This window comes from Clinocottus analis, unplaced genomic scaffold, assembly GCF_023055335.1.
Source record: "Clinocottus analis isolate CAN_PGR_092001 unplaced genomic scaffold, fCliAna1.0.p SCAF_3, whole genome shotgun sequence".
NCBI classification, from domain to species: domain Eukaryota; kingdom Metazoa; phylum Chordata; class Actinopteri; order Perciformes; family Cottidae; genus Clinocottus; species Clinocottus analis.
Genome location: NW_027176042.1, coordinates 20,232,341 through 20,257,821, shown reverse-complemented (window position 1 = coordinate 20,257,821; position 25,481 = coordinate 20,232,341). Strand labels below are relative to the sequence as shown.

General features: G+C 43.2%; 2 protein-coding genes across 2 annotated transcripts; one reads left to right on the top strand and one right to left on the bottom strand.

The window, feature by feature from the left end:
* Positions 1-4,944: 4,944 nt before the first annotated feature.
* LOC137796281 (adenosine receptor A1) lies at positions 4,945-24,017 on the top strand. The gene is made up of 3 exons (XM_068594123.1): positions 4,945-5,719; positions 20,252-22,136; positions 23,044-24,017. The coding sequence occupies exons 2-3, from the start codon at positions 21,781-21,783 to the stop codon at positions 23,678-23,680; spliced, it is 993 nt and encodes a 330-aa protein (XP_068450224.1). The 5' UTR covers positions 4,945-5,719; positions 20,252-21,780; the 3' UTR covers positions 23,681-24,017.
* Positions 15,156-16,388, bottom strand: LOC137796731 (adenosine receptor A1-like). The gene is made up of 2 exons (XM_068594831.1): positions 16,045-16,388; positions 15,156-15,810 (listed from the first exon to the last, which is right to left on the bottom strand). The coding sequence occupies exons 1-2, from the start codon at positions 16,371-16,373 to the stop codon at positions 15,156-15,158; spliced, it is 984 nt and encodes a 327-aa protein (XP_068450932.1). The 5' UTR covers positions 16,374-16,388.
* Positions 24,018-25,481: the final 1,464 nt, after the last annotated feature.

The window sequence follows — 25,481 nt, the reverse complement described above, 5'->3', positions numbered from 1 at the left end:
AACCGGGATGCTCGACCCTTCAGTGGGGATTACTGTAATCAGCTACTCACCATCTGTGAGCATTTCTGTGGAGGTGTTCAAAAAAGAGAAATACTGGTGGAAAGTTTCACAGACACAGGTTAAATACAAACTAAACAAGGATCAAAGAGCACAATGCACAATTTGCCTTGGATTTAGATGCGGTTTACGGCCAGAAGGTCGATGTTTGGATTCCAGACAAGCTGGGAAAAGGTGAAAAAGTGTACAATAGTGTGAGTGTACAAGGCAGGGGGATGTTACGAAAGTGTGATTTCCTCAGTCGACCACCAGATGCTGCTGTGCCTCAAGAGACAAAAGAAAACAAGGCAAGAAGCTGCTGTGAGACACCAGGGGGCACATGGAGGTACATGACTATATACATATATACATACATACATATATATATATATATATATATATATATATATATATATATATATATATATATACATATATATATATATACATATATATATATATACATATATATATATACATATATATATATATATATATACAGTTCGGAAAACATATTTTTACAACTACAACCTCAAACTCTATCTTCGTCCTGCCTGGTTGCAAAATCTGAGCTGGCAAGAGGAGATGGGAGGAGAGGAATCCCAGCTGAAGGGCACAACAACACATGTGATAGGAAATCAAGAAAAGTGTTGTGTTTTGTAGTTTTATAAGGCCAGGCCTTGTGTTTCTCCACATCACTGTGCCGCTCACGCTGTCCAGTTTGCTGACTGTTGAAAAGGGTCTCGAGTCTAGACTAATGGCTTCGCTGGCATTTCTGCAAACGTTTGACAGTAACATGGCAGTTGGCAGGCGGCCTAAAGAAGGCCAGCGACCTCAAGGGAGCAGCGGAGAAGCCATCGAGATCTTAAAGAGACAGAAACTACAGTGTGCTTCTCACCATACGTCGCCTTTCCGATCTAGTTTTGTGTCAGGCGTGTTTTACTACAGCGAGCAAGATGGTCAACACTGCTGAAGCAACGAGAAGCAGCAGGAGTGGAGGAGAGAGCCCGTAAAACCAGCTCTTACTACACCAACAACTGTAACAACAAGCCTGAATGAAATGAAAACACATTAATCAAAGCTATGGTGAAACGGGGACCATTAAAAGCAGTTGTACAAACACTGAACCAGGGTGAATTATGTTAAATACATAAAAGGTAGAGCTTTCAGTGGCGTGGCCTGTGTTCGAGAAAGGGGCCAGTATGACGATGATATTTTAGTTCAGCCGTAGGTTGAGTGATGAAACGGCACGTTGTTGAGGACGTGAACTCGGTGGCACTGTAAAGCCAGGTGAATCATCAACCCAAAGCGGGCCCGTATCTCAGGAAGGACAAACAATGCGGACAAAACAGGAAGTTCTGGGGTGAAGGAGTCCATCCCCAGTGGAGGGATCGTACGAAAGAAGACAATGGCAGGAGGTGTTGTCCATTCATAATAAATGGAAAGATGCGAGGCGGCAGTCTCATGGGTTGAAGATAAAAATAAAACTCACAATCTGACTCTGCCCATTCAACAAGGTCACATCCTGAGAAATGAAGAGAAGCGTTCTTAAAGGAGCTTCATTTAAGATTCGAAACATTAATGTAGCAGCTAAGCGCTACAGTAAAGATATAGTGGAGTAACGTGGACCTGATCAGATAGTTGAGTTGTTCTCTCTCCTGTATGTTTTGGGATTCAAGCGTCTCCTTGCTTTGTTGCTAGAACTGGGCCGACCCTGCGTGCTTTTAGTGCATGTCAGTGCATGCTCGTACATGTGAGCGCGCTCCACTGGTTAGCTCACGGCTCTGCACTGCCTCCATACAGCGATACAGCTGATAGCGCTGACAGCGTCGACGATGGAAGTGCAGCTCCCACGCTCTGATTCCCCCTCAGGTGAACACTGTTCACTCCGTCAGCACTTTTGCTGTAGTTCGCGCCGTTAGCGCTGTTAGCACAGTGAGCTATGAGGCGCCGGCTCGCCGTTGACATGTTGAGAGGCGTTGGTATGCAATCGAGATGGTCACAATCTCGGAGATGGTGCCGGAAACGATACACATTTTGGGCCTGAAGGTTGGTATTCGAGAAAAGGCCCCAATCTAAAGGGTTCAGACTCAACTCTTCAGGCTCAGCTTTGAATCGGCTGAGTTTCAATTAGCGTTACTTTGTCAACGTCAGCTAAGATACTGGAAATGTTGATAATGTAAATAACTCTCCGCTAACAGTACTTATCACTTGATTTTTTGTTGTTGTTGAAAAAGCCAAGATGGCAGCTGGACGGCCACAAACATTGCTGCACAGCTTGAGAATATCTTTTATTCACACTCAAACACGTTGTCTACCACACTCGGTCCCCGGAAACACCCTTTTTCTGAGAGCTCTTACTGCGTGCATCGTGAATAAATATGAATTGTAATCCCTTTGACCTATACTTTTTCAAAATGCGCAGGCTGTTGAGTGTCATTTGTTGTGGAGGTACCCTTTGATACACTGAGTTGTTAAACTTGTGTGAGAATTCTAAGTTGTTGGTGACTATATGACAGATCAAAGTCTGCATGGCGGCCATGCATGTCTGATTCATTTTTCATGGCTACTTGACATGAGAAGATTTTTTTTTTAAATCCTAAATATTTGCACATTTAATTCTCTTCGAACTTAATTTCATACAGTTTACTTTTGCGATGTAATTTTGGAAAAAAACAACTTAAAAAGGGTATTTTCTCCGTAAAGATACAGCTGATCAAGTGAATGAAATGTCTCACCAGAACTGCACATAAACATAACGCTTAAATTAAACGGCTCCTCTTATATGAGTACAGTCCCCCTGAAGGGTCCCCTGGGTTTCCAACTTTGTTAACTGTATTAGCATTTTCTGCTGCTGTCTCAGGGACTAAGATATCAAGTTTCTATTCCTCTCAGCACAAAATTATCTCTTTACTTGCACACATGTGGTTTCCACTGGACCGGAGGGTTGGTTTGGTAAGAAGAGAGGATCCAAGAATGAAACAAAAGTTCCCCATGAAGGCTCCAGCAGCAACGTCCCCAATCTAATAAAGAGCAAATTGAGAACATCCCTTCACTCACTTTGTTCCTTGTTAATAAAATTGTATCAGCAACATAATAGGGGAATATATTATGGCTGTACACAGCGCATTACTTGCCCTTATTGACCCATAAGAGAGAATACTCAAGATATTGGAAAAAAAACTTACAATGTTTGTATTTATTTTTCCATTTAAACGAACAAGCTCTTGGGAAAACTTTTGTTTTCTCGTAAGCAATATGATCTTAAACACGTCGGTTGTAGAAATATGAATTGTAATGACACAGCTAAAAAAAAAGTCACACTAACAAAGCATGGTATACCAGATGGGGTCTGTGTGTTAAGGCGGGTCGGGCGGGGCGCCGACATCACCGCAGACTCCTGACGCACTGAGGACAGTGGAGAACCAGAGACCTTAGACACTAGTGTTTATCCACAGAGACTATTGAAGGCAACTCAATCCTCAAAAGTACACGAACATGGATGCACATGCATACAGACATATGGGTGAATGCACACATCCATGTACACTCTGAGGGATTAAGTAGAAGTGTGAGTGATGAGCTGAAGACTTATGGGCCTTCGTGGACTAATTACATATAATATATAATGTATCAAACAGCTGGATGATAATGTTTTCACGCGTGTTCTTGGCAGTGTCCTGCATGTAACTTGTAACCTTGTTTACTAAGAACTGTATTTTTATGACCTCTGAGAATGAGCAGTTGTTTCTTATCGTTTTTACATCTTACGACAGGTCATGTGATCTTTACACCCTTGTGATTGTGTAGATGGCTGTGGGAAAGGTCCGTGTGCTTCTGAAGTTGTCTCAAACCTTTTAAACGGTTTTAGTCCAGCAGGAACCAGAGACGAAAGACAGTCTCTCTCTCATTTCAGAAAGTTTAAATAATGCTTGCTATGGCAGGATTTCTGTTTGTACTGTCATCAGTCGTGTCATTATTTAACTTCTGGGCACACTAGGGGGAGGAAAACATGTGTGTTGACAGGTATCATTTCACACAGATCTCCTTCCTGCCTGCTCCTGGCATTGCACAGCGCTCAGAGATCTGTGTCCTCCATGTGACACCTGCACAGAGAGGCTTTACAACAAGCCTACCCTCGTAACATGAGAATAACACTGGGGAGGGTTAACTAAGATGTGAAACCATGGGTTGCGTTAACCTACTTTTGTGCACGTACTATCAGTGGGGGCGTTATACTTTCCAATATATGTTGCAAAGGAAAAAAAAAAACAGGGCAAAAGAAGGAAAAAGCACATTCGGAGCTCTCTAAAGTGTGTCGAAGGAAGAAACGTGGAAGGTCAGATGAGATTCCCTGAGCCACAATTATGAACGGCAAAGCAGCCAGAACCTTGTGTGAACTGTAACACAAGCGGAGCTGAGCCTCGTGAGAGCTTGACACACATCTGAAATGGAGGACAAAGTATCCAGGAAATAGTGCTGTCGCTTGCGTTTCCTATTCTCTGGGTGTCTGCGAGAGAAACCAGCCTCCCCTGAGCGATCCAGACCGCCGTGGATACCGAACAGACCAACAGATGCCTCAACTGCTGAGCTGGCACGAGGTGCCGTTTACCCTGAGAGCAGAGAGTAAAAGTCCTGGGAGCGGTCACTGCCCGGAGTCCCAGAGAGAGAGAGAGAGAGAGGGAGAGAGAGAGAGAGACAGGGTGACAAGAGAGGGAGTACAAAGAGCCATCGCTCCCCTCGCGGACTTGTCCACTGTTTTTTTTTTTTTTTCTTTCTGAAACAGGCAGTGCTCTTTTGAACCGGTGCCAATAGAGGCTGACCCAAATCCCTGCAGCTGAAACTTTTACAAGCTCGGCGTTCGTGAGCAGGAAGAGAAAGACAGAGTTAAGAATTGTTTGCAGCTCCTCTGCTGTCTTCTTTCGAGCTGCCTGAGATGTCAGCCCAACGATACAGGCTTGGCTTTTTTTTTTGTTTTGTTGTTGTTGCACTTGAAACTACAAATCCTTCAAGAACGTCCACAGGACACGTCCTGAGGAGAAGACGACGCGGGCAGGGAACGGATTTAAAGTATATGTATGGACATAATTGCTTTAAAAAAAAAAAAAAGGAGTTAGTGACGTCACACAGGAAGCTGTCTTGGATATTGCCTGAGGAAAGAGACTAATGGGTGTCTGTGGCACTCTGTGGCATGGAAACATTTGGCGATTTAAGCGTGGCGCTCTATCCAGGACTCAGGGATTGGATTATTTAAGTGCTGTTCTTGTATAAAACACTATCTTTGGATTTGCTTTTTCACCCAGAGAGTGACCCTTTCCCTGCCCTTGTTTTCCCTTCAGAGCTCCATGACACAGTTTGCTACTCTGGGATGTATTGTGGTAAACATCCCACACCACTGCTACGGTCCGCTATGTTGACAGTAAACACTGGTTTCCTTTCACTGCAACAGTCCAAACCTAATCAGAACCTCAGTGGGTTTTGTTCTTTTCTATGGAACGAATAACAACACAGGCAGGTGCAGAACAACTGAAGACGTCCGGAGTGACTACCGAAAATGGGAACTATGAGGCATGTACTAGCTGGGACTGATGCCAACTGCTGACAAAAGGCTTTATGGCACAATTCTGAGCTGTTTGGCAAACTGTGGATAAATCTGTCAAACCTCTTGGCTCCGTTACAGCACGTAAGTACTCACTTCTGATGTCTTTACCTGGGTTTATTACCCCCCCTCCCCTTTCCCAGTCAAAGTGAGATGTCTATTTGGTGACATGTGATCTCCAGCTTGTGTGACTGATTCCTCCTTCGTGTGTTCACAACTCAAGTCCACTTTTCAAACGCAGATTTCGTGTCGTTCGTGGGACGGTGTGAGCGGCGTTCTGCGACTTTGTGATTTCTTTTCCTGCCTCCCCCTTTCTCCTTGCTGTCTCTCCCTCTTGGCAGCGGGGTGAAAGTGGGCAGGGAGAGAGAGAGAGAGAGAGAGAGAGAGAGAGAGAGAGAGAGAGAGAGGAGGGCATGGCCCAGAAACGGCTCTCAAGCCCCAGCCCCTGTTCAAGTGGGGTTGCTCGCTGGGACACCGCTCAGCCTTTCCCTCGTCTTGCAGGCGAAAGAGAGGGATGTTGAAATGCATTCTTGTCTTTTTTTCTCTTTTTTTTTTCTCGCCTCAACCCTGGCCTAATTCTCTGCGGGTGAACTCTAGCCTGACCTGTACACAAAAAACTCACCTCCAGGTATTTCAAATTTTTGATTTCTGCTTCTGTTTCGGCCTTGATATTCCTCTTTGTGCGTAGGGCATTTCTTTGGCACTTGTGCACTTCTTTGACTGCCACCCTCCAACACCGTACACGTGTCTGCTTTGCTTGCACCGAACACGAAGCCTCAGTCTTCCCAGTTTCTGTTGGGTCGAGACACGCGGGGGATTTAGTTTGAAAGTATGTCGTCTCTCGGGTTGAGTGCATTAAGAAATAATGAACAAAGCTTGTATGTAGTTTCCGTAATGAGCAGTCTGTGTGCATCGCTCTGAACGATAAAAACACATGCCCGGAATCAAAAGACATTTTAGTGGTTGTGTAACTGCCTCTTAAAGTATGAGACGAGTAAAAAGTAACGTAAATTACTGCAAGTCGGAGCCTAAAGACACAACAACTCCAGTGGCTCGATCAAACAACCCCCCACCTTCCCCCTCATAAGTGATAATTGCCTCGAAGTTTCAGAGCGAATTCTCAGAGATAAAAAGGCATTTAGCCCTTTTTACCAAGCATTTTGGTTTCTGCAACGAAGGTGCGAGGAATCTCCACAAAATACCTTCATCTGTATCGCGGCGGTTGTTCACCGTTTATTTGACCACAAAATGTAAAAAAAACAAAAGTCTCCGACATCGGTGGAATAGGCATCAAAAAAAATAAAAGGGCCTTCATATTTGCCAACTTACAGGCCAATAATATACATTTCTGACGTGTTCTCGAATGCTGCGATTTGATAGACCTGTTCACAAACCAGTATGAACCAGATCCCCCTGTTGTAAGCATTGTTCTATACATGCTCACGTTGTGAGATTGCAGTCTCTCGGTTTCAGGTCCAGCCTCATCGGTTTGGGTTTTGGACACAAGAAGCACGAAAGCTATAAAAACACTCACAAAAATGACATGTTTTTTTTTTCCTCCTCCTCTACAGATTATTCTCCTTTATGAACCGAACTTATTGCAAACTGACTGTTGGAACTGTGTGAACGTTTTGGCACATCGCGCTCGGTGCGCAGCTGTGTAAGGTTTTGTTTGCATACCGTAATCTATCGTGATAACGACAGTTGTACACAAAGGGCGAGCGACGGAAAGAAGCAGGGAGGGCAGCAGCGATGATGGGCAGCAAGAGAAAAATTAACTTATTTCCTGCCCCCCCTCCCCCGCCCCCCGCCCCTCACCCCCCACCCCTGTGGTTATCCTCAGATGAACTTGCATGATGACATGTTGTTTGGAGAGTCATCTCCTCTACAGTGACTCTGTGGTTGCCAGGATCAAAGTCTCTCATTTTTTTTAGGTGGGGGGGGGTTGTTGCTTTTATCAGGTCAAACTGCATCCCCACATTCAGCTCTTCCTGTTTGTCAGCGAACATGTTCTTGGGCTATAAACAGCATTTGATCTGATTCTTGAGACCGCGGCCGTTTTACATGAACTACCACTTTTAAACTGTTGTAGTTTTGAGCAAAAAGCCACGAGACACCCATCTTGAGATTAACATCTGGAAGGCCCAGATGTTCGACCAGTGTCCTTGCGTTTCTTTTAATGTGTGGAATATTGGATTGGCAGGTTTCCCCCTTGTGACACGATAGACAGAGCCACGTATGACAACTGAATTTCACTCTCACTCTTCTGAGACCGGCTGAACATTCAAGGCACTCGCTGTATTGACACCAAGCTGCGGACTTTGAATACAACAAACCATACAAAGTGCTTTCTACGACTTTTTTCTCACCCTGGTCTCTTGACAGAGTAATTGTGTTGAGTAAAGATCCATCTATCATACTTCACTGAGTCGTGAACAATAAACAACATAAACACTACTAATAAATCCCCAAAGAACTTCACATATCATGAACATACTCATAAAAATGTATAGTGGCATTGCCCTTTTGATACACTGTGCTTTCATCAGAATATGTTAGTTAGTTTATGGAATATGGAGCCGCAGAGGACTGTAGGTTTATTGATGGATGAATGTCATGATATTATCGGTTATAATTCTCTCAATTTGTTTTTCCAGGAAGAACATTAGTAATTTATAAAATTATCATTATTAAGTTCATAATAGCAGAGTGGATACAATTACTTGTCTGGATTCAATACGCGTGTACTTAAAAAATAATAGTTCAGTTAGTCTATGCCTCATTGAAACTACAGCTGTAATCATAATGGTTAGTTGATAACGTAATTAACAATATTGATATTTTTCTCGATACCTTTTATAAAATTACAAACAAACAATTCCATCAGTTAAATTCCTCTTTAACTTTGTTTATTGTGTTTTTTTTCCCCATTTCCAGCAAGTGAATTTGACTCAAAATACAATACATAAATACATAAAAGAACACTTGAACTAAAAGACTGTGAAAACGCAACCAGATCCACCGATGAACCAAAAAAATCCACAAAGCCCAACATCTGCCACCATGACATCGTCCGTGTCAACTGAAACAAAATCATTGAAGAGGCGCTGGATTATTTACATAACATTATCATACACGTATCAACATTTAAATGTATAAAAATCACAGTCCTGGTCAATATCGGTACATTGGGACACCTCTTATTGAAGCTAATTTGTGAACGACGTTCTCAATAAAGACGCTGGCCTGGGAGATGGCGGCGCTAAACTCCTGCTGACCGGAGTTTATTAGGCAGGCTGCATCACAGATGATGAGATTCAACTGAAACCACGAGCTCGTGTAAAACATAACCAGTTGCCCAACATATGGACAAAGTCTGCTTTCGCGAACAAAGGACCTTTCTCTCGATGTGCGATCACCTAGCTCACATTGCACTGAGCATCTGGCAGCACGCTATGCCGCCATGCCTTATTGTGTGGTATCATAGCCCCTTTCTGACATGGCATCCTCTCATTGCTTGGCTGCCAACACTCTCCTCCCCCCTCGGCGGCGGGTTCTGCAATGCTGCGTCTACAGCATCACCCCCTTTTTTTTTTTTTTTTTGTGTCTGTCTCATTGAGATTCAGCTTGGCACGCAGACAATGCCCATTTCTTGGCACCTAATATCGGAGGGAGCCGCTCAAGAGAAACCAACCTCAGTCTTTTTCCCCCCTCAGAGTCGTCCCCCCCGTACACCGCCGATCATCATGGACCAACGGCAACTTGTAATCGGTATATTTGCGCCTTCATCGACTAATTTCTTCGCCGCCCGGGCGTTCGGCAACACGGATGTCTTTGATAAGTTGAACGTTCGCCATTGAGACGAGTCGCTCACGGCTCTTGAGCAACGCTGAAAGAACAACCGACGTGCCAGTCAACGTATCGCTGACACGGCCAGAGTGAGTCTTACGTGAGCGTCACGGATTGATAACCTTGAATGTCTTCGTTTTACTCCGCAAATGAGCGGCCATTTTCTTATTATCAGCAGCGTGCGGATGTACGGTTGAGAGTCAAACCATCACTTCCGGGTGTCAAAAAATAAATAAAAAAGAACGTACACTTAAGTTGGAGCCACCTTATCAAAAGGATAGCAATGGAGATACTATTACCTCGAGTACAGCTTTGGTTAAAAGGCACAATCACGAACAGGATATTTGGAAACAATCAAGGTAAGAACGGATGCTTAAATCATTTAATGAAACAATGGCAACACATAACTTGTGTGTGTGTGTGTGTGTTTGTTGATTGTCTTATATTTAGTTTGCATGTTTAGGTACTTAACATAGATAAGCAGGTATCAATCCGAGCATTATTCTCGACGTTATCAACCACACAGTTATGGTCCATCCCCACAACAACATTTTGTTTGAAATCCACACAACTTCTTTTTGTATACAAAGTTGAACCCCCCCCCTCCCCCTCCCCCCCCCACGCGCTTCTCTCCATCCAGTCTGCGTTGGCCAGCCGGTTAGAGGAGTTTGATACCATTTACCGTCTAATTAATTCAACATCTCAATTAAGGCCTCCCGCTCTCTGATGCCCTTGTGCCTTTTTCATTTTGCCCAAATGAGCATGCCCTGGCAGCGCAGCCGCACAGCCTGCCAAAACATTTCAATCACTGTCGGCATTAATTAGGCCAAAGAGGAATTCAGAATGTTAATGAACTGCCCAGCCGCTTTTCAGCGACCACGGTTCACATGCTAATTTATGCAAAGCGTCCTATCCTTTGCATGGGTTGACCATCGTCGTCTACCAGTGTCTGGGGCCAAAGGGAGGCTGTGTCGGGGCCCAGACAGCTCTGCCCAGCTTGTGTCCCAGACTCTAAAGCTGGCACAGCAGACCTTTTTTTTTCTTCTTCAATGGACTTGAAGTGGCTTTCACACTGAGCAAAAAAAGGCAATAATCTGAAGTCAAACCTGCAGCTTCTCCATTAAAACTCTGAGCGAAAAGAAAAATTGCCAGTGTGCGACTGTGAATCCGCACTGATCAACTCTGTGAAATGATTTAGGAACAAGCAATTCCTTCAGTATCTTTATTTGGAGGCAAACAAAGTCTGTTTCATGGATAGGGAATGGAAGGAGGAAGCAGAAGTTAACAGGTTGCACCACAGATGTTGGGTACGGGTGCCAAACGACTCCCTAAAATGGCCGAGGTACTGCCATCTTTCTCCCTTTGCTCTCTGGTTGTTGGGACAGAAGGGACTGAACTAGGGAGGGGGCTACTTTTTCAGTCTGTTGGGAAGCGCAGCCGCAACACGCCAAGTTTAAGAATGAAATAGGTACTAGTTCTTGGAACAGCTGCCCTTCATTACGAGCCAGTTTCCATGAAACTAAACTCTCTGTGGTGACAAATAGTATTTCATTGTTGATGTGCACGCCATTAAGAAAGTAGCAGTGTATCCGTCACCTGTAGTCCTGTAACAACGGCCAGATATATGCACACTGAATAGCACTTACATTACCGGAGTAGCAGACTGGTGAGAGTCTGGTGAGCCGAACCGTGGTTTTACAACTCAGGCTACAATGCGGTGAGTCTGGAGAGGAAATTGCTCCGAGAAGGTAATTCCTGACAAAACTGTTACCAGACTACCTGATTTCATGAGGGGGGGGGGGGGGGGATCTGAATAAAGTTGTTCTCCAGTGGACATGTGCATGCAAGTATTTTGAATGCAATGCCAGTAGCTTTCTACAAAAAGTTCTTTAATCGCTCTCTATTTTTGTCTCACAGTTCCACCGACATGTTTCCACGGCTCCCTGCGAAAGCGTCTGTCCTTAAGGCTGAGGTAGTAGATTGAATAGTTGTGGGGTTCGTGTCCTCCCTCTGAGATAACTATACAGTCTACTGTCTTTCCTAAGGAGACAGGTTGATCTGCTGTGAACACGCGCTCTGGGGAGGAATAAAGAAGCAGATATAAGACATAAGCTGTCCCCTAGTTTTTAGTTGACAGCAACTATCTGGTTATTGGTTAGTATATGCCACAGCTTCTTAAGGAAACAACATAAAAAACATGTTTAGAAATGTGACCTCACCTTTGAGGAGAAGACTGTGGACACAACTTCGACTTTATCTAATTAGGAGACACAATGATGGCGCTGGAATAGACCAGTTCCAGCATTATATTGTCATATTATAACAACATGCACTGACGTTAGCACGTGTTTAATTGTTTTTGAGGCCATTTATTGGTGGCTGAAGTTGAGCCTAGCAAGGTGAGGTAGTAGGTTGTATAGTTTGTGGGATCGAGTAAATCCTACTCAGGTGATAACTACACAGCCTATTACCTTCCTTGAGAGGTACAATGAGTGCTTGGAATTAAGCTCGCTCACACTGAACGCGTCGGAGCCACTCTGATGCCATCTCGTGGCCAAAGACTATCATCGCTCTGGAAATTGGACTTAAAAAAAACACTCTCGGGAACTCTATGGTGTGTATCTGCGACCATATTCACAAGACATCCTCGTGATGAAAGGACCTCCTGGAAACTTCGACATGTAAGATGTGTGTCAGTCTTTACTTGGGGACTCCCAAGTTTTGTCTCAGAGAAGTTTGAGGCTAAGACCTGCAGCCGTTATTGTGCTGCCGGTAATGTGTGTCATTGCATGAGTGTTTTGCAGAAAAAACGAATAATAAAATGTTTTAATGCATATTTTGATGATGGTATTTGATAATCAGAGGACATGAGGAGATGCACAACACTGTATGCTACTTTGACACCTTAGTGAGCTCATTAGGGGCACAATAAATAATCACAAACTGCATTAAGCACCTAAATGAGGAAAATGTATGGTGATCACTGGATTATCCTGTGTTACACAGTATATTGTGAGAAATTACCTCATGAAAGAATTACAATTTTTTGGGATGGACTAGAAAAAAATAATAATCACATATTGATGAAGTAATGCCAGATACAAGAAGTCAATATTTTACTTTGTTTCATGGATGAAATCAATGATTCAGTTTATAAAATATCTAATACGATATTTTTAAAAACATGTTTACAACATGGCATATAAGTTTACTGCTTTATTTATTTTGGGGTATCAGGTAATGTTTTGGTTTAACCATGTAAAGCATTACATAACTGTACCATTGAAACGTTCTACAACACTAAGAAAAAGAAAAAGAGGGAGATGGAGATTCATAATGAAATTGTAATAAAAGTATAAAAGGTCTGCGGTCAACACAAGGGGCTTGATGAGACTAGAAACATCATCATGCAGACTAGTCTGCTTTTACAGCTTCATTGTGGACACGCACGCTCATTTTTCTTTCATTATATCCGAACATTAGCTTTTTACTTCTGTCAATACATTCACGGTTAAAAAAAATCATTTAAGTAAATTATCTTGCTGAGCAAAACACGCAAGTATCATAAATTTGTGTTTGTCACAGAGCTGATTTTTCTGCAAAAATATAAAATCCAATGGAAAAACGACACTGGCTTTTCTTCAAGAAAATCAGGGTGATGCAAACTTCTAAGTTAGTCTGAAAAAAATGCATCATCTCTGCAGCTCTTTGTAGCGCCCTTGCATTGTTTGGATTGAGGAAGTGGGTTGTAAGGTGTAAATTCTCACTTACAATGAGGAAATGAAAAAAGAGCCAACTATGACACAACTGACCACAAACCTGTAAATGTCTAAAGATAAAATCTTCATAACATACAACAGAGTTTCTTAAATAACAACTTAAGTCAAACGTCAGTATAATTAAATAAGTAATGGGTCAAGAACAATGTTTCAGACATCTTTTAATTGAATAAACATACTTGTAAAATCATGAACAAGTGTCAACATTTTATTCTGAGGCTGCTGGTTTGGTGTCTTTTTTCATTCCACTGCGTGTGAGTGGTGATCTCCTTGTGACGCTGTGCTTCATAATAAAATTATACAATCTAAAAAATGCAACGCATATTGCCAACAGATGTCGATTTGCCACCAAATAGATTTCTAGTTGGATTTTATCCTTCAATTTCGGAGACGTACCTTCGAGATTGCTTGTTAAAAAATACATCAGCCGCTCAGTAGTTCATGATGCTGATATTAAAAAGCAACTGACCGCAAACATAGAATCATCTGTACGGTGCATGCAATTCAACGACTGTCAGAGATTAGTCCACTCGACTCTTTGGTCATCTTTGAGGTGGCATTTTGTGGTGTTGTTGTGTTAGACCGCAATTTCCAGAGGAGGAATCAATATTATGAACAGATGTCTGCCACGCAACTCACACCTGCCTGATTCAAATAAAACACCGCAAGTCTTAAAAAACGACGTTGTATTTTTCCTGACAAGTGTACAATTCATGTCACCTAAGTGATAGTCACGTTCATAATTTTTCAGTGAAGTTAAGTATTTTTTTTCAGTGTTCTTTCTGTCAAAAAAGGATTTGAAGAACTGGAACAGAAACAAAACCGACAACAGTGAAGTGAAACTAAACGAAAGCTTTTCAGACAAGTGGAAGTTGCCCATTTTCTCTAGAAGACAGTTTTTCGCAACAACCACACACACATGCCCACACACACATGCCCACACACACGTACCCACACACACACATGCCCACACACACATACCCACACACACATGCCCACACACACATACTCACACACACATGCCCACACACACATGCCCACACACACATACCCACACACACATACCCACACACACATGCCCACACACACATACCCACACACACATGCCCACACACATGCTCACACACACATGCTCACACACACACATACCCACACACACATGCCCACACACACATGCTCACACACACATGCTCACACACACACATGCCCACACACACATGCTCACACACACACATGCCCACACACACATGCTCACACACACACACACACACATGCTCACACACACATGCTCACACACACACATGCCCAGACACACATGCTCACACACACATACCCACACACACATGCCCACACACACATGCCCACACACACATGCTCACACACACATGCCCACACACACATGCTCACACACACACATGCCCACACACACATGCCCACAAACACACATGTTCACACACACACATGCTCACACACACATGCTCACACACACATGCCCACACACACATGCTCACACACACATGCTCACACACACACATGCCCACACACACATGCCCACACACACATGCTCACACACACATGCTCACACACACACATGCCCACACACACATGCTCACACACACATGCTCACGTCTACAGGACACACAAACAATCTTGAACATTGCAGATAACAGAACTTTTTGTGCAAACTGCTGAAGATGTGCTTATTGTACAAATACACAGAACATCATCGTCATTCATGAAAAATATAGCCTTTGGATTTCCATACAGTTCACATACTGTAAGAGCCATCCTAACCTTTCACACAATGGCAATATGTTGAAATGTTTCATTATGCTCGAGAGACAATCGAACCTGCTCCTTAAGAACAAAGAAACAAACGAGGAATTCTTGCGCTACTCGTTATTGGCCACGCTGTTCATGTTACTGTTGCTGAGATTGTTGTCTGTCGTCTGGCTGCTCTGAGGTCCTTGCTTTTCTTCTCCGCATACAACATACTGTCTCCAGAGCTTCAGGTACGCCATCTTGATCTTTTGTATCTTGAACGCGTACACGACAGGGTTCACAGCCGAGTTCGCGTGAGAAAGCAGGATGCCGACGTAGAACGACGTTGCGGGCACGTCATTCAGCTTAAAGTAAGCAATGCAGTTCATAATGTGGAGAGGGAGCCAGGACAGAGCAAACAGAACCAAGACCAGAGACAGAGACCCTGCCAGCTGCTTCTCTTTCTGCAGGTAGTTCTGAGACTGTTTCTGTGGACCGTTGCCTGGTTTCTCTCGAAGGTTTCCTCGGATGATGCAGAAGATGTATCCGTACAACACAGTCATCACCAACAGAGGTGTGAGGGTGCAGAGAAAGAAGTTGAAGTAAACCAGGTAGGACATGGGGATCACGGTAGTAAACTGGCAGACAATAGTAGAGTTGACTGACTCAGACAAGGTTTTGTGGTTGGACCATCCAAGCATGGGAGCAAAACTCAGTGGTGTCGCAACAAGCCAACACGCTGCAACCACAAGCCGAGAATGTCTCTGTGTTACTGTCCTTTTGTACCTAAAAAGAACAAAACATGATTGATTTAACTAACTCTTACAAACTATATAGACAATCATCATAAAGAAATCCTTGCGATGTACAGTAAATTAGTGCCTGTCGGCCATGCAAAAGGGTCAGAAATGAGGTTGAAAAAAGTTAAATACATCAATAGAAACCTTGTGATTCAAAGCCGTACTTAGTAGGACTATTTCACGTTTCTCGGCACAATACACAATCCAGAAAAAGTCTGACCTGAGAGGGATGTTCACCCGGAGGAAGCGGTCCACTGCAATAGCCGTGAGACACAAAACTGAGACGAGGGTCAACAGGACGACCACGCAGCTGATGAAGAGACAGCCGTGGAACGAAGTCTCCAGGCGTCTGTCCACCACCACGGCCAACGGGATGGCCACACAGCCAACCATGAAGTCGGCCACAGCCAGACAGACAATAAGGCTGAAGGTGGGCTGTTGAATGCTTTTACTGGTCCACAGCGCCAAAACAACCAGAGCATTACCAAGACAGCAGCTGACGGCGATGAGCACCTCCAACAACGTGTAGATGACTTTGCCCACATCCATTGTGAATCCTCTCCGGCTGATGTTTGGTGCTTAATGGCGTCTAAACATTCTGTGAGTCAGAACCTGAAGGAGCTGTGCCGTGCCATTTATCATCAATCTAGGTATTGTGAAACCTTTGAGGAAGTCTGTGGTCATGCTGGTTTTTTTTTCTCCTTTTTTCAAGTTGCGATGACACTCGAGGATACTTTCCCTGTAAGCTATGCTTCTGTTTTTTTTCCCACAGGCTTATGTAATTATACTTGTTTGTAATGCAATGTCATTATCATTACCAGCTCGCACGCTTGTGGACACAACAGAGGATCTCTGAAGCCAATTTGTTAAACCAGATCTTATTTAGGGGTTTCACATCAAAGGGAAATGAATACATATGCATGCACCACTTTTTTTTAAAGTTTCACTTCCCATGTAGACTGTTTTGTGTACGTTCACTGGACACAACCCAAATAAAAAACAATATAATTCCACCTTATAATGTCACAATAGAAAAAATGTCAAGGCAGTACTTTTGTCATGAAGATAACTTCCTAATTTCTTGACAACCATTGGAAAAAGATGCATTCCCATCAGCTCACAAAAGCAGCTTGAAGTCATCTACAGCTGCACAGACATTTTAAGTTTTGGAACGATATTGGAGGAGGTAATCCTATCAAAGCTAAGATTCGGACACACGGGACTGAATAGCAAAAGTAGGAACAGACAAGTATCATTTTTGTCATGGAACTGAGGATGTGGAGCGAGTTGTCATGAAGCGTCGGATATACAACTCTGAAAGAAAACTTTTCAAACGTGTCAGATGGGAGGTGGAGTTTGGAGGGAGTTCTGGCAGCGAGCCATGAGCGCTACAGGGATTTGCTAAAGATACGAGGCGAGGCCGCAGGATTTAGTTGTGAGTAGGTTTGTTTGTTTGTGAAGTAGTTGGGCAGCTAATTAGCAATGTTTTGTTGTTTTGCTTTGGTTTTGTTCCATTGTTTCGTTTGTTTCTTAGCTAGTTAGAACAGTTGTTCCTGAATCTGCACACTCCGGTACAGTAGGTGGTGATGCACCTCGGAAAGTTGGTTACGATCCTCCAGTCAAATTTATTGAAGAAGAGCATGGGAGACGGGAGGCTTCTCCTCCTCAAGAATAAGATTAAATCGGCTAGCGGCTCAGCAGATATAGTTTATTTTGTGTATTTAATTGATAGACCTCTGGAATGAGCAGTTTATTTTGTGTTTGTTGAATTAAAACCTCTTAAAACCTGCAGAACTGACTGTAGCCTGGGATTGCTGCGCTGCCCCTCATTTCTATGTCCTCTGCATCGTCCCGTTACAGTTAGGATCGCCTTGTTTTGAAACTACCACGCTGAACCCTCTGCTAGGTAAGTTAACCACATCCAAACTCGGTCAACACTGTTGGGATCTCACTATGTGGTTGAAACAAAGGCCTACGAGGAATTACAGAAGCCTGAACTGGTTTGAACCACACCAAAGATATAGTTATAGTGCGTTTGTGACCCTATTTGTTTTAAATAATACAATTATTGTCTCAGCATGAATGGATCCCACGTATAACTCAGCTGGCCTGACAGACAAAAAAAATATGCAAGCAAGCAATTTTCAAAAGTACCACACAAATACTGCTAAATATGAAAGTGATGGCAACAGTAACACAAGGAACTGTTGTTGATGAAAATGCTTTTATACAAGCAGTTTTATCCCTTCACAACACTCAACAAAGAAGAAACCACGACATCAACCACCACACACACACACACACACACACACACACACACACACACACGTGTCCTGCTGTAGAGGGAGCGGATCTGTACATTTAATATCCCCGAGTTATTTTTAATTACGCTCCAATCAGCTAATTTGAACTCTCGCATCCTTGCGGAAGTTGACCGATTAAAAACGGCACAAAAGGAGACAGAGTAGCGGTGGAGTCATTATGTCGGAGTGAAATGAATTCTGCACTAAGCTGGGATGGGTGAGGATGTTGAGAATGATTTTATTAATTGGAACCGGTAACAGAAGCTGTACTGTCATGTAATCCCTGTGGCACATGCGCTCGCTAGCGGATCCCTGCCAGACCATAATTACATTCATTACGTCTGTTTAGAGCTAATGTTTCGTGGTGTGGTGCTACAAAAGGGTGTCTTCTGTAGAGGAATATCAGTGGATGAAACGTAGATATGGAAATCTATGATGGCATATGTCTAATGCAGGGGTAGGCGTGCTGTTTTTTAACCAATGGCGGACTCGCAATAAGAGTTTTTTTTTTAAAAATTTTAATGTTGAAGTGCATTCTCATCCCCATGCCAAATTACCTCTTTCACAGCCATTAGCTCCTGCCCGGTCTGTTATTAACATTAGTTTGATTTATTTATCCCCCCAGCCGCGTTCCACGAAGACCCGCCCCGCTCTGCCTCTGACGTCTTCTTCACTGAATGTGTTCGGGTTTATTGCTGATGAACAGGATTGTTGGAAGCTTGATCGGGTTATTGATTTCAACTCCGATATGAATGTTTGGAATGCAATTACAAAGTATTGATTATGGAAGGAACATATTTGCCAAATATCGCTGTGCACACTGCCTATATTGATGAAATGAAATGTACAGATCTGTTGGAGATTCAGATTTTGTGTCATTAATTAAATGTAATGTGCATAATGATAAAATGCACACAGTGATTAAGAGGAATAATAATTTAAAAAATGGCAAATGTTTTACAAGCTAAGGCCCTTTTGTGTGGCAACCAAATGGTTTCAATGTGTTTCCAAGGGTTGACCATCAATACTTGGTGGAACAATAAAACGTAATTTCACAGTGTTTTTACATCCATTGTTGATGTGTAACCGCATGACTACAAAGGGAACCTTTTCACATTACTGGATCGATGCGAGAGGGGGAGAAAAGAACAAAGAAGAAATGGTGCAATCACAATAAAAGTGCAACAGATGCAGCGTAATGCTTTGTGAGTGCTGAACCGATTTGTGTGATGCGGCTGTGTTTTTGACATTGATCGCCGCTGCGTCTTTAGATAATGCATTGCACTGGAGCGGCTGAATGCAGAGCCCTCTTCAAACTGATTCAGTGTCTGCTCATGAACCGTCTAATGCTTCGGTCAGAGCCTGAGATCATACGTCCAAAAACAACATCCTGAGTCATCGCTTTCTTTTTGAAAATCAGACAGAGTATATTTACTGGCAGACATTTGCCTCCCTAAGCGACTGAAGACCATCTCATTGATTGCCTGCTCAGTGATTCTTGCTGCCAAAAAGTTTGTATAAGTAATTGAACATTAGGATCAGATTCCTAGCTGCATTTTACTCTGAAGTGTAGACGTTATAGAAAGGTTTCAGAGGAAAAAGGCGTCATTGAAATTAGACATTTTTTTTTATTAAAGAAGCACCACGTAAATGTGTTGGTTCAAAATAACATGATGAAAACATTAAAGGGTTTTGTCGCAGATGTTACTGCATTGAAATATGAATTTACTAAAGTTAGTAGATGGGACAATAACAAATTGAACCCCAATTGCCGTAACACCAGTTTAGCCATGAATCAATTTTATTGATGTTGCATGATTTGAAGTGTGACACGACTGCAATTTATGTCGTCGGTCATACTCAAGATGATAAAATCCAACGCGAATTGAAAATGTTTATAGGCAAGAAAATCTGCGTTTCATCACTCTTTCAGTGAGCGTGATGAAACACATTTAAAGGAGGGGGTTGAAAGCCAAACCATCTTTGTTTATTAAACCTAACAAAGTATATTGCCTAAACGTAGCGTAGTTTTGTTTCAATTTCCATGCAACTCTGTGTTTCCAAGCGCGAAAATAAGTTTCTTTCCATGGGGACATAATTTTTGTTTTACTTTAAATCCCGCAGGTTTATCCGTACAAAAACCGAATGCTGGATCCAGATCTTGACGCATAAATACCTCCCACCGTACCTTCCACAAGCCGGACTTCAGCTACCGCATGGCGCACAGACACCTCCTCCACCCCTCCTCCACCCAAACCAATCTACTCAACCCCATCCCCGGACAGTAAGGAGCACCTCCCCCACCTCCTTCACAGGTCACAACTCATCACAACCCTTTAACTGCGATGCCTCCACCCATCATTCAACAACCTGTCATGTCCTCATGCTCCACCGTCTCTTCGCTAATCATCACCAGCACGCGTAACGCTGGCAACATGCAGAGCAGCTCCTTCTCCTCCTCTTTTCTCCAGACACATCCTCGAGGGACTGCGGAAGATGGGAAGGAACCTCCACTCCAGCCAAGATGGCTGACATTGACCAGGATCGTCATTGCTACAACACGCGTAGTGGGCGTGGCCTCAAAATCGGACAAAATCAACTATGAGCATGCCGACGGTACGAGTGGCGGGCCCTGAAGGTATCGTCATGGTTGGTAGACCGTGAACTGACGGCGACAGGTGCTTTCGCTCACCTGCCAAACCCTCAAACACTAGGCACACTATTTGTCGAAGAGCTCTTTTTGTTCTGAGAAGAGTTTAGTTTAGCCCAACGGGAGGTGATCGCAGAAGTTCTGCTGCTTTTAGACCAGGCGTTCCTACATAGAGACCGACGGTTTTTCAGGATACTGGACACAAATCACAGAACATATTGGTCGCTACTGTTTTTATTGATGAACTCGTAAGTTTGGTTTGGGAAAAAATTGTGTCGAGAACAAGCAGGACATTTTAGTTAAACATTGAAGTGATCAGTGCAGTCCGATTCACTAAATGTAATCTCCACTCTCTTTCAACAGAGGTTATTTTTTCTGGCATCGAACTTACATGCTTTGAGCAATGAAAATGTAAAAAGATAAAATCAGCTCAAGTGCACATCCATTTTCAGCTGAGAGCTTTTTTCATTAGTAACACCCTTATCGAAATGCATCCTGTCAGTTATTAAGTAGAGACCACAGCTGCTCTCAGAAACCACCCACGCACGCACGCACGCACGCACGCACACACGCACACACACACACACACACACACACACACACACTCACACACTTAATGTGAGCAAAACTATTGCTGCAGGGTACTGCAGATTGCAAAGTCCCTCCCCTCAATTTTACGAACCGTTTTTATAGACTAGTGAGAGAGGAAAAGAGAGGGCGAGCAAGGATGTGGAGGAGAAGTGATATGCTGATATCCAGTCTTGCGCAAAAGCTTGAACAACATGCTGAGGATTAATTGTTCAACATCCTTTCTGGAGCACAAGGGACACGCATTGTGTAGACGTGGCAAAGAGAAAAAGTACTTCTTTCAGCCGGAGAACATACATCATGGAAGATGTTTTTGATGAAACTAAACCCAAAGTGGAGGAATGAAGTCTTAACAGCCCATTTGATTTTTTTTGATTTTTCCAATCTGAGCCGAGGTAAGCTGTGAATTGTAAACATGTCTTCTTCTCCCGGGATCAAGCGTCGGGAACACGTGGACATGATGTACATCTCCATTGAGACCGCTATTGCGCTGGCCTCTGTGGTGGGCAACGTGGTGGTGGTGCTGGCTGTGTGTGTGAACCGGGCTCTCCGCAACACCACCTTCTGCTTCATTGTGTCTCTGGCCGTGGCTGATATCGCTGTGGGGGTTCTGGTCATCCCTCTGGCGGTTGTCATTAGTCTGGGATTTAAAACTCAGTTCTACACCTGCCTCTTCCTGTCCTGTCTGCTGCTGATCATCACTCAAAGCTCCATCCTTTCTCTGCTGGCTATCGCCATCGACCGATACCTGCGCGTCAAGATTCCCACCAAGTGAGGAACCTTTGTTTGTCGGCTTCACTTTAAAGAGATGTGATTGAGTTTTATTTAGACATATTGACAGTAGTCAATAGTCAGTAGTTTGGTTAAGATTGTGTTAGATGTGGTGTGAAAAGCATTACAGGAACAATTTGCTGTAATTGTTGTACTGTTTACGGTAAGAAGAATAAAATATTTATGGTTGAGAGCAATAGGAAGCGGTCAATTTCATACACACTATCTATGATTGGTTGTGATTGCCTGTTCTAATATGTCATAGCTTTCATGCTAAACATAGCCTCTGAATTATGTACCGTAACTGACATTTGTGCTATTTATTCACGGTTCTATTAATACATCATTCCACGGCATGCAATACTAAAATGTACTACATTTTACTTATTTTACCCACAATCACAAAACTGTTTCTCAGGATCAACATATTGGTGCATTGAATTCCTTCCTTAAACAGAAAAAACCCTCAATTTATTGATTATCGTTCTATATCCAAAGTCACCCTGATAGTAGTAAGAGTTTCCTTTTTTATTGCTTTTTGCCCCAGAGAGCAAAATTGATGCTTTTAGCGTCAAGAGGAGGTGGCTCCCAGTGTCTGACATGGCCATATATCTCAGTCTGCTTCAATGTAAATCAATGGGCTGGACATCAAAAGCTTTTAGGTAAATGAAAACGTCCCTGTCCGTCTTAATAACTGACGTAAGCAGAAGTTTGTTACACAACTTTGGCAGTCGCCCATACTACTTTTTGTTTGCTGATTTCATAGCTGGCTTCTGAACAATAATCTATGCACGTCAACAAAAAAAAGAAAAGAAAATCAATGCGAATGTAGAAAGGCATTATGCACATGCATTTCAGTTATTAAATATCAATTTGTCTTCATCTGTCTTCCAATAACTTTGCTCAGGTACAGCACCATAGTGACCCAGAGGAGGGCCTATGTGGCCGTTTGTCTGTGTTGGATCCTCTCCTTCCTCGCTGGATTGGTTCCAATGATTGGATGGAATAACCGCAATGCTCAAGGAAACCTCAGCAGTTCCAGCGACATTGTCTGTGAATTCACCGGGGTCATGAGGATGGACTACATGGTGTACTTCAATTTCTTCGGCTGGGTGGTTGTGCCGCTGTCCTTAATGATCGCCCTGTACGCCGAGATCTTTTGGGTGATCCGGCGACAGCTTAATCGGCGCGCCGAGGCCACGTGTGACGGAGAAAGGTACTATCGGAAGGAGCTGAAGCTGGCCAAATCTCTGGCCTTGGTGGTCTTTCTCTTTGCCGTGTGCTGGCTGCCAATACACATCATGAACTGCATCGTATTCTTCTGCCCAAAGTGTACCATACCCAAGTTCGCCATGTACTTTGGCATTTTCATGTCCCACGTGAACTCGGCACTCAACCCGCTGGTCTATGCGTTCAGGATAAAGCCGTTCCGGGTCACGCTGATCAAGATCAGTCACCGCTGCATGTTGTGTAAGCCCGCGGTGCCCACCCCGTGTCCCACCAGCACACCGGCCCTGACGGAGAAGGTGGATGCACACCTGTAACGAGGACTGCAGCACCTCTGTGGCGGACAGCGGGGCGGTGCACCAATGGCACTCTTGGGATTACGCGACATTCAAAATATCAACCTGTTAACAAACATAAAAGCAAAGCACTTCATTGAGACTCGGGACAAGTTCATTTCTGATCCTTTCTTAACTTATTGACACAGATTGATTTTCAAGAAATTGTGCCTGCAATCCACAAAACATAACTTGCATTATTTGTTTTCACTTCAGGTTTCCTTAATTGATTCATATTGAATTATAATAAATATGTCAAGATAATAAGTGATGCAACAAACATTTCATGTTCAAAGAGCTCGTTGGGAAATATACCAGAATAAACATGCACAGCTTCTTCATTTAATATGCCAACGTTTCATTTATAACAATGCAAATACATTACACACAAGACTAAGAATCTACAGCTATGCTTAGGCATAGTGGTGCTTTGAGCTACATGCTAACATGCTGGTGCTAAGCAGGTATATTGCAAGCAGCAGCCTCCAGTGCTGAGAAGTTATGGCAGCGCTAAAATGCCGATAAACGCAGTTTCTCATATGAACACTTGAGGTTGACTCCAAAAGCGAGCCCAATTTTAAAACGCTGAACTTTACAGCAGAAATGAACACGTTATTTAGACGTAATCATGACATGACCGCTTTAAGTGACAGGTGGTCGCCGTCTCAGGAGGCTAGCTGCTAGCAGTCCGCTCTGCTGCGTCATCTGGGCCCGCCTCAGCTCCACCCACAATCCACCTATTTGCTGCAAAAGAGACGTTGTCCATATTTAATATCCATCTTAGTTTAGTGTGTTAGCATGCTAGCATTTAATAATTAGCACTAATAATATCTGTTTTGCAGGAATTTTAAGAAAAGTCAGGAGCTCACCAAATGTATTGGGATTCTCCCTCTGGGCACCTGATACGTCGGTACTTTTTAATCATGACTATATTGTATATGACTGACGGACAGCTTACTATAGCATAGCGAAAAGGGAGATTTTTACTTGGCACAAAACCTTTCATCGGATGTTTGAGTTCACATAAACAAAAGCAGAAGAGTCAGAATAGAAATGTATTGGGTCGCATCAATAGAGAGGACAGTGTGTTCTGACATTTAATGTATTAGTGAAAGCCATTCATTACACAGAGAAGGAGACGGACCCTGCCTAGAATGCAAAGTCATAATGAAGTGACTGAACCAAATGACACAGAACCCGGACAACAATAAAAGCAATCCGGAAATTAGTCTTTATCAAATGCTGACATCACATCAGCTAGTTTCAGGCATATTTCAATAGCTGTGACAGACATTTGAGTAAATTACACAGAGAGCTTTATGCTGAAGTGATTTATTCCAACTCTAAAGCTAAAGCTTCGGCTAAAGCAGTTCTGCTTTGTCATCAGTTTGACTTCTGTCTGGTTTCTGTCCATGTGACAGCACTTCCACTCACAGATCTTAATAGAAGATGAACATGTTGGTTTAGAATATGCATGTATGAATGTTTTTTGGTCATTTGATATGTGGGTTTATTTTTCTCATATTTATGCCGCGCCTACCTGAGACGTTCACACATGAACCTGCTGGCGTCATATCAAAACGTATGTTACCATCTGTCGCCTTCATCCTTGATGAGGGATTTAAAACTGCTGAGTGTGGTCTAATCCCCAGCCCTCGTCTTAGTGAGGGAGGTGCTGCATAACCAACCAGCTTTTATCACCTTTGCAACACACACTCCCGTGGCTGGTGGCCTGTCGAACGCTGAAGGGGCAAAAGTATGGTGTAGCTGTGGAGACAAAAAA

Bases quoted from the DNA above. Each gene is read 5' to 3' on its own strand.
- LOC137796281 (XM_068594123.1), top strand. From the start codon at position 21,781: ATGTCTTCTTCTCCCGGGATCAAGCGTCGGGAACACGTGGACATGATG. The intron at 22,137-23,043 runs GTGAGGAACCTT...AACTTTGCTCAG, and splicing joins CGCGTCAAGATTCCCACCAA to GTACAGCACCATAGTGACCC.
- LOC137796731 (XM_068594831.1), bottom strand. From the start codon at position 16,373: ATGGATGTGGGCAAAGTCATCTACACGTTGTTGGAGGTGCTCATCGCC. The intron at 15,811-16,044 runs GTCAGACTTTTT...TGTTCTTTTTAG, and splicing joins CGGGTGAACATCCCTCTCAG to GTACAAAAGGACAGTAACAC.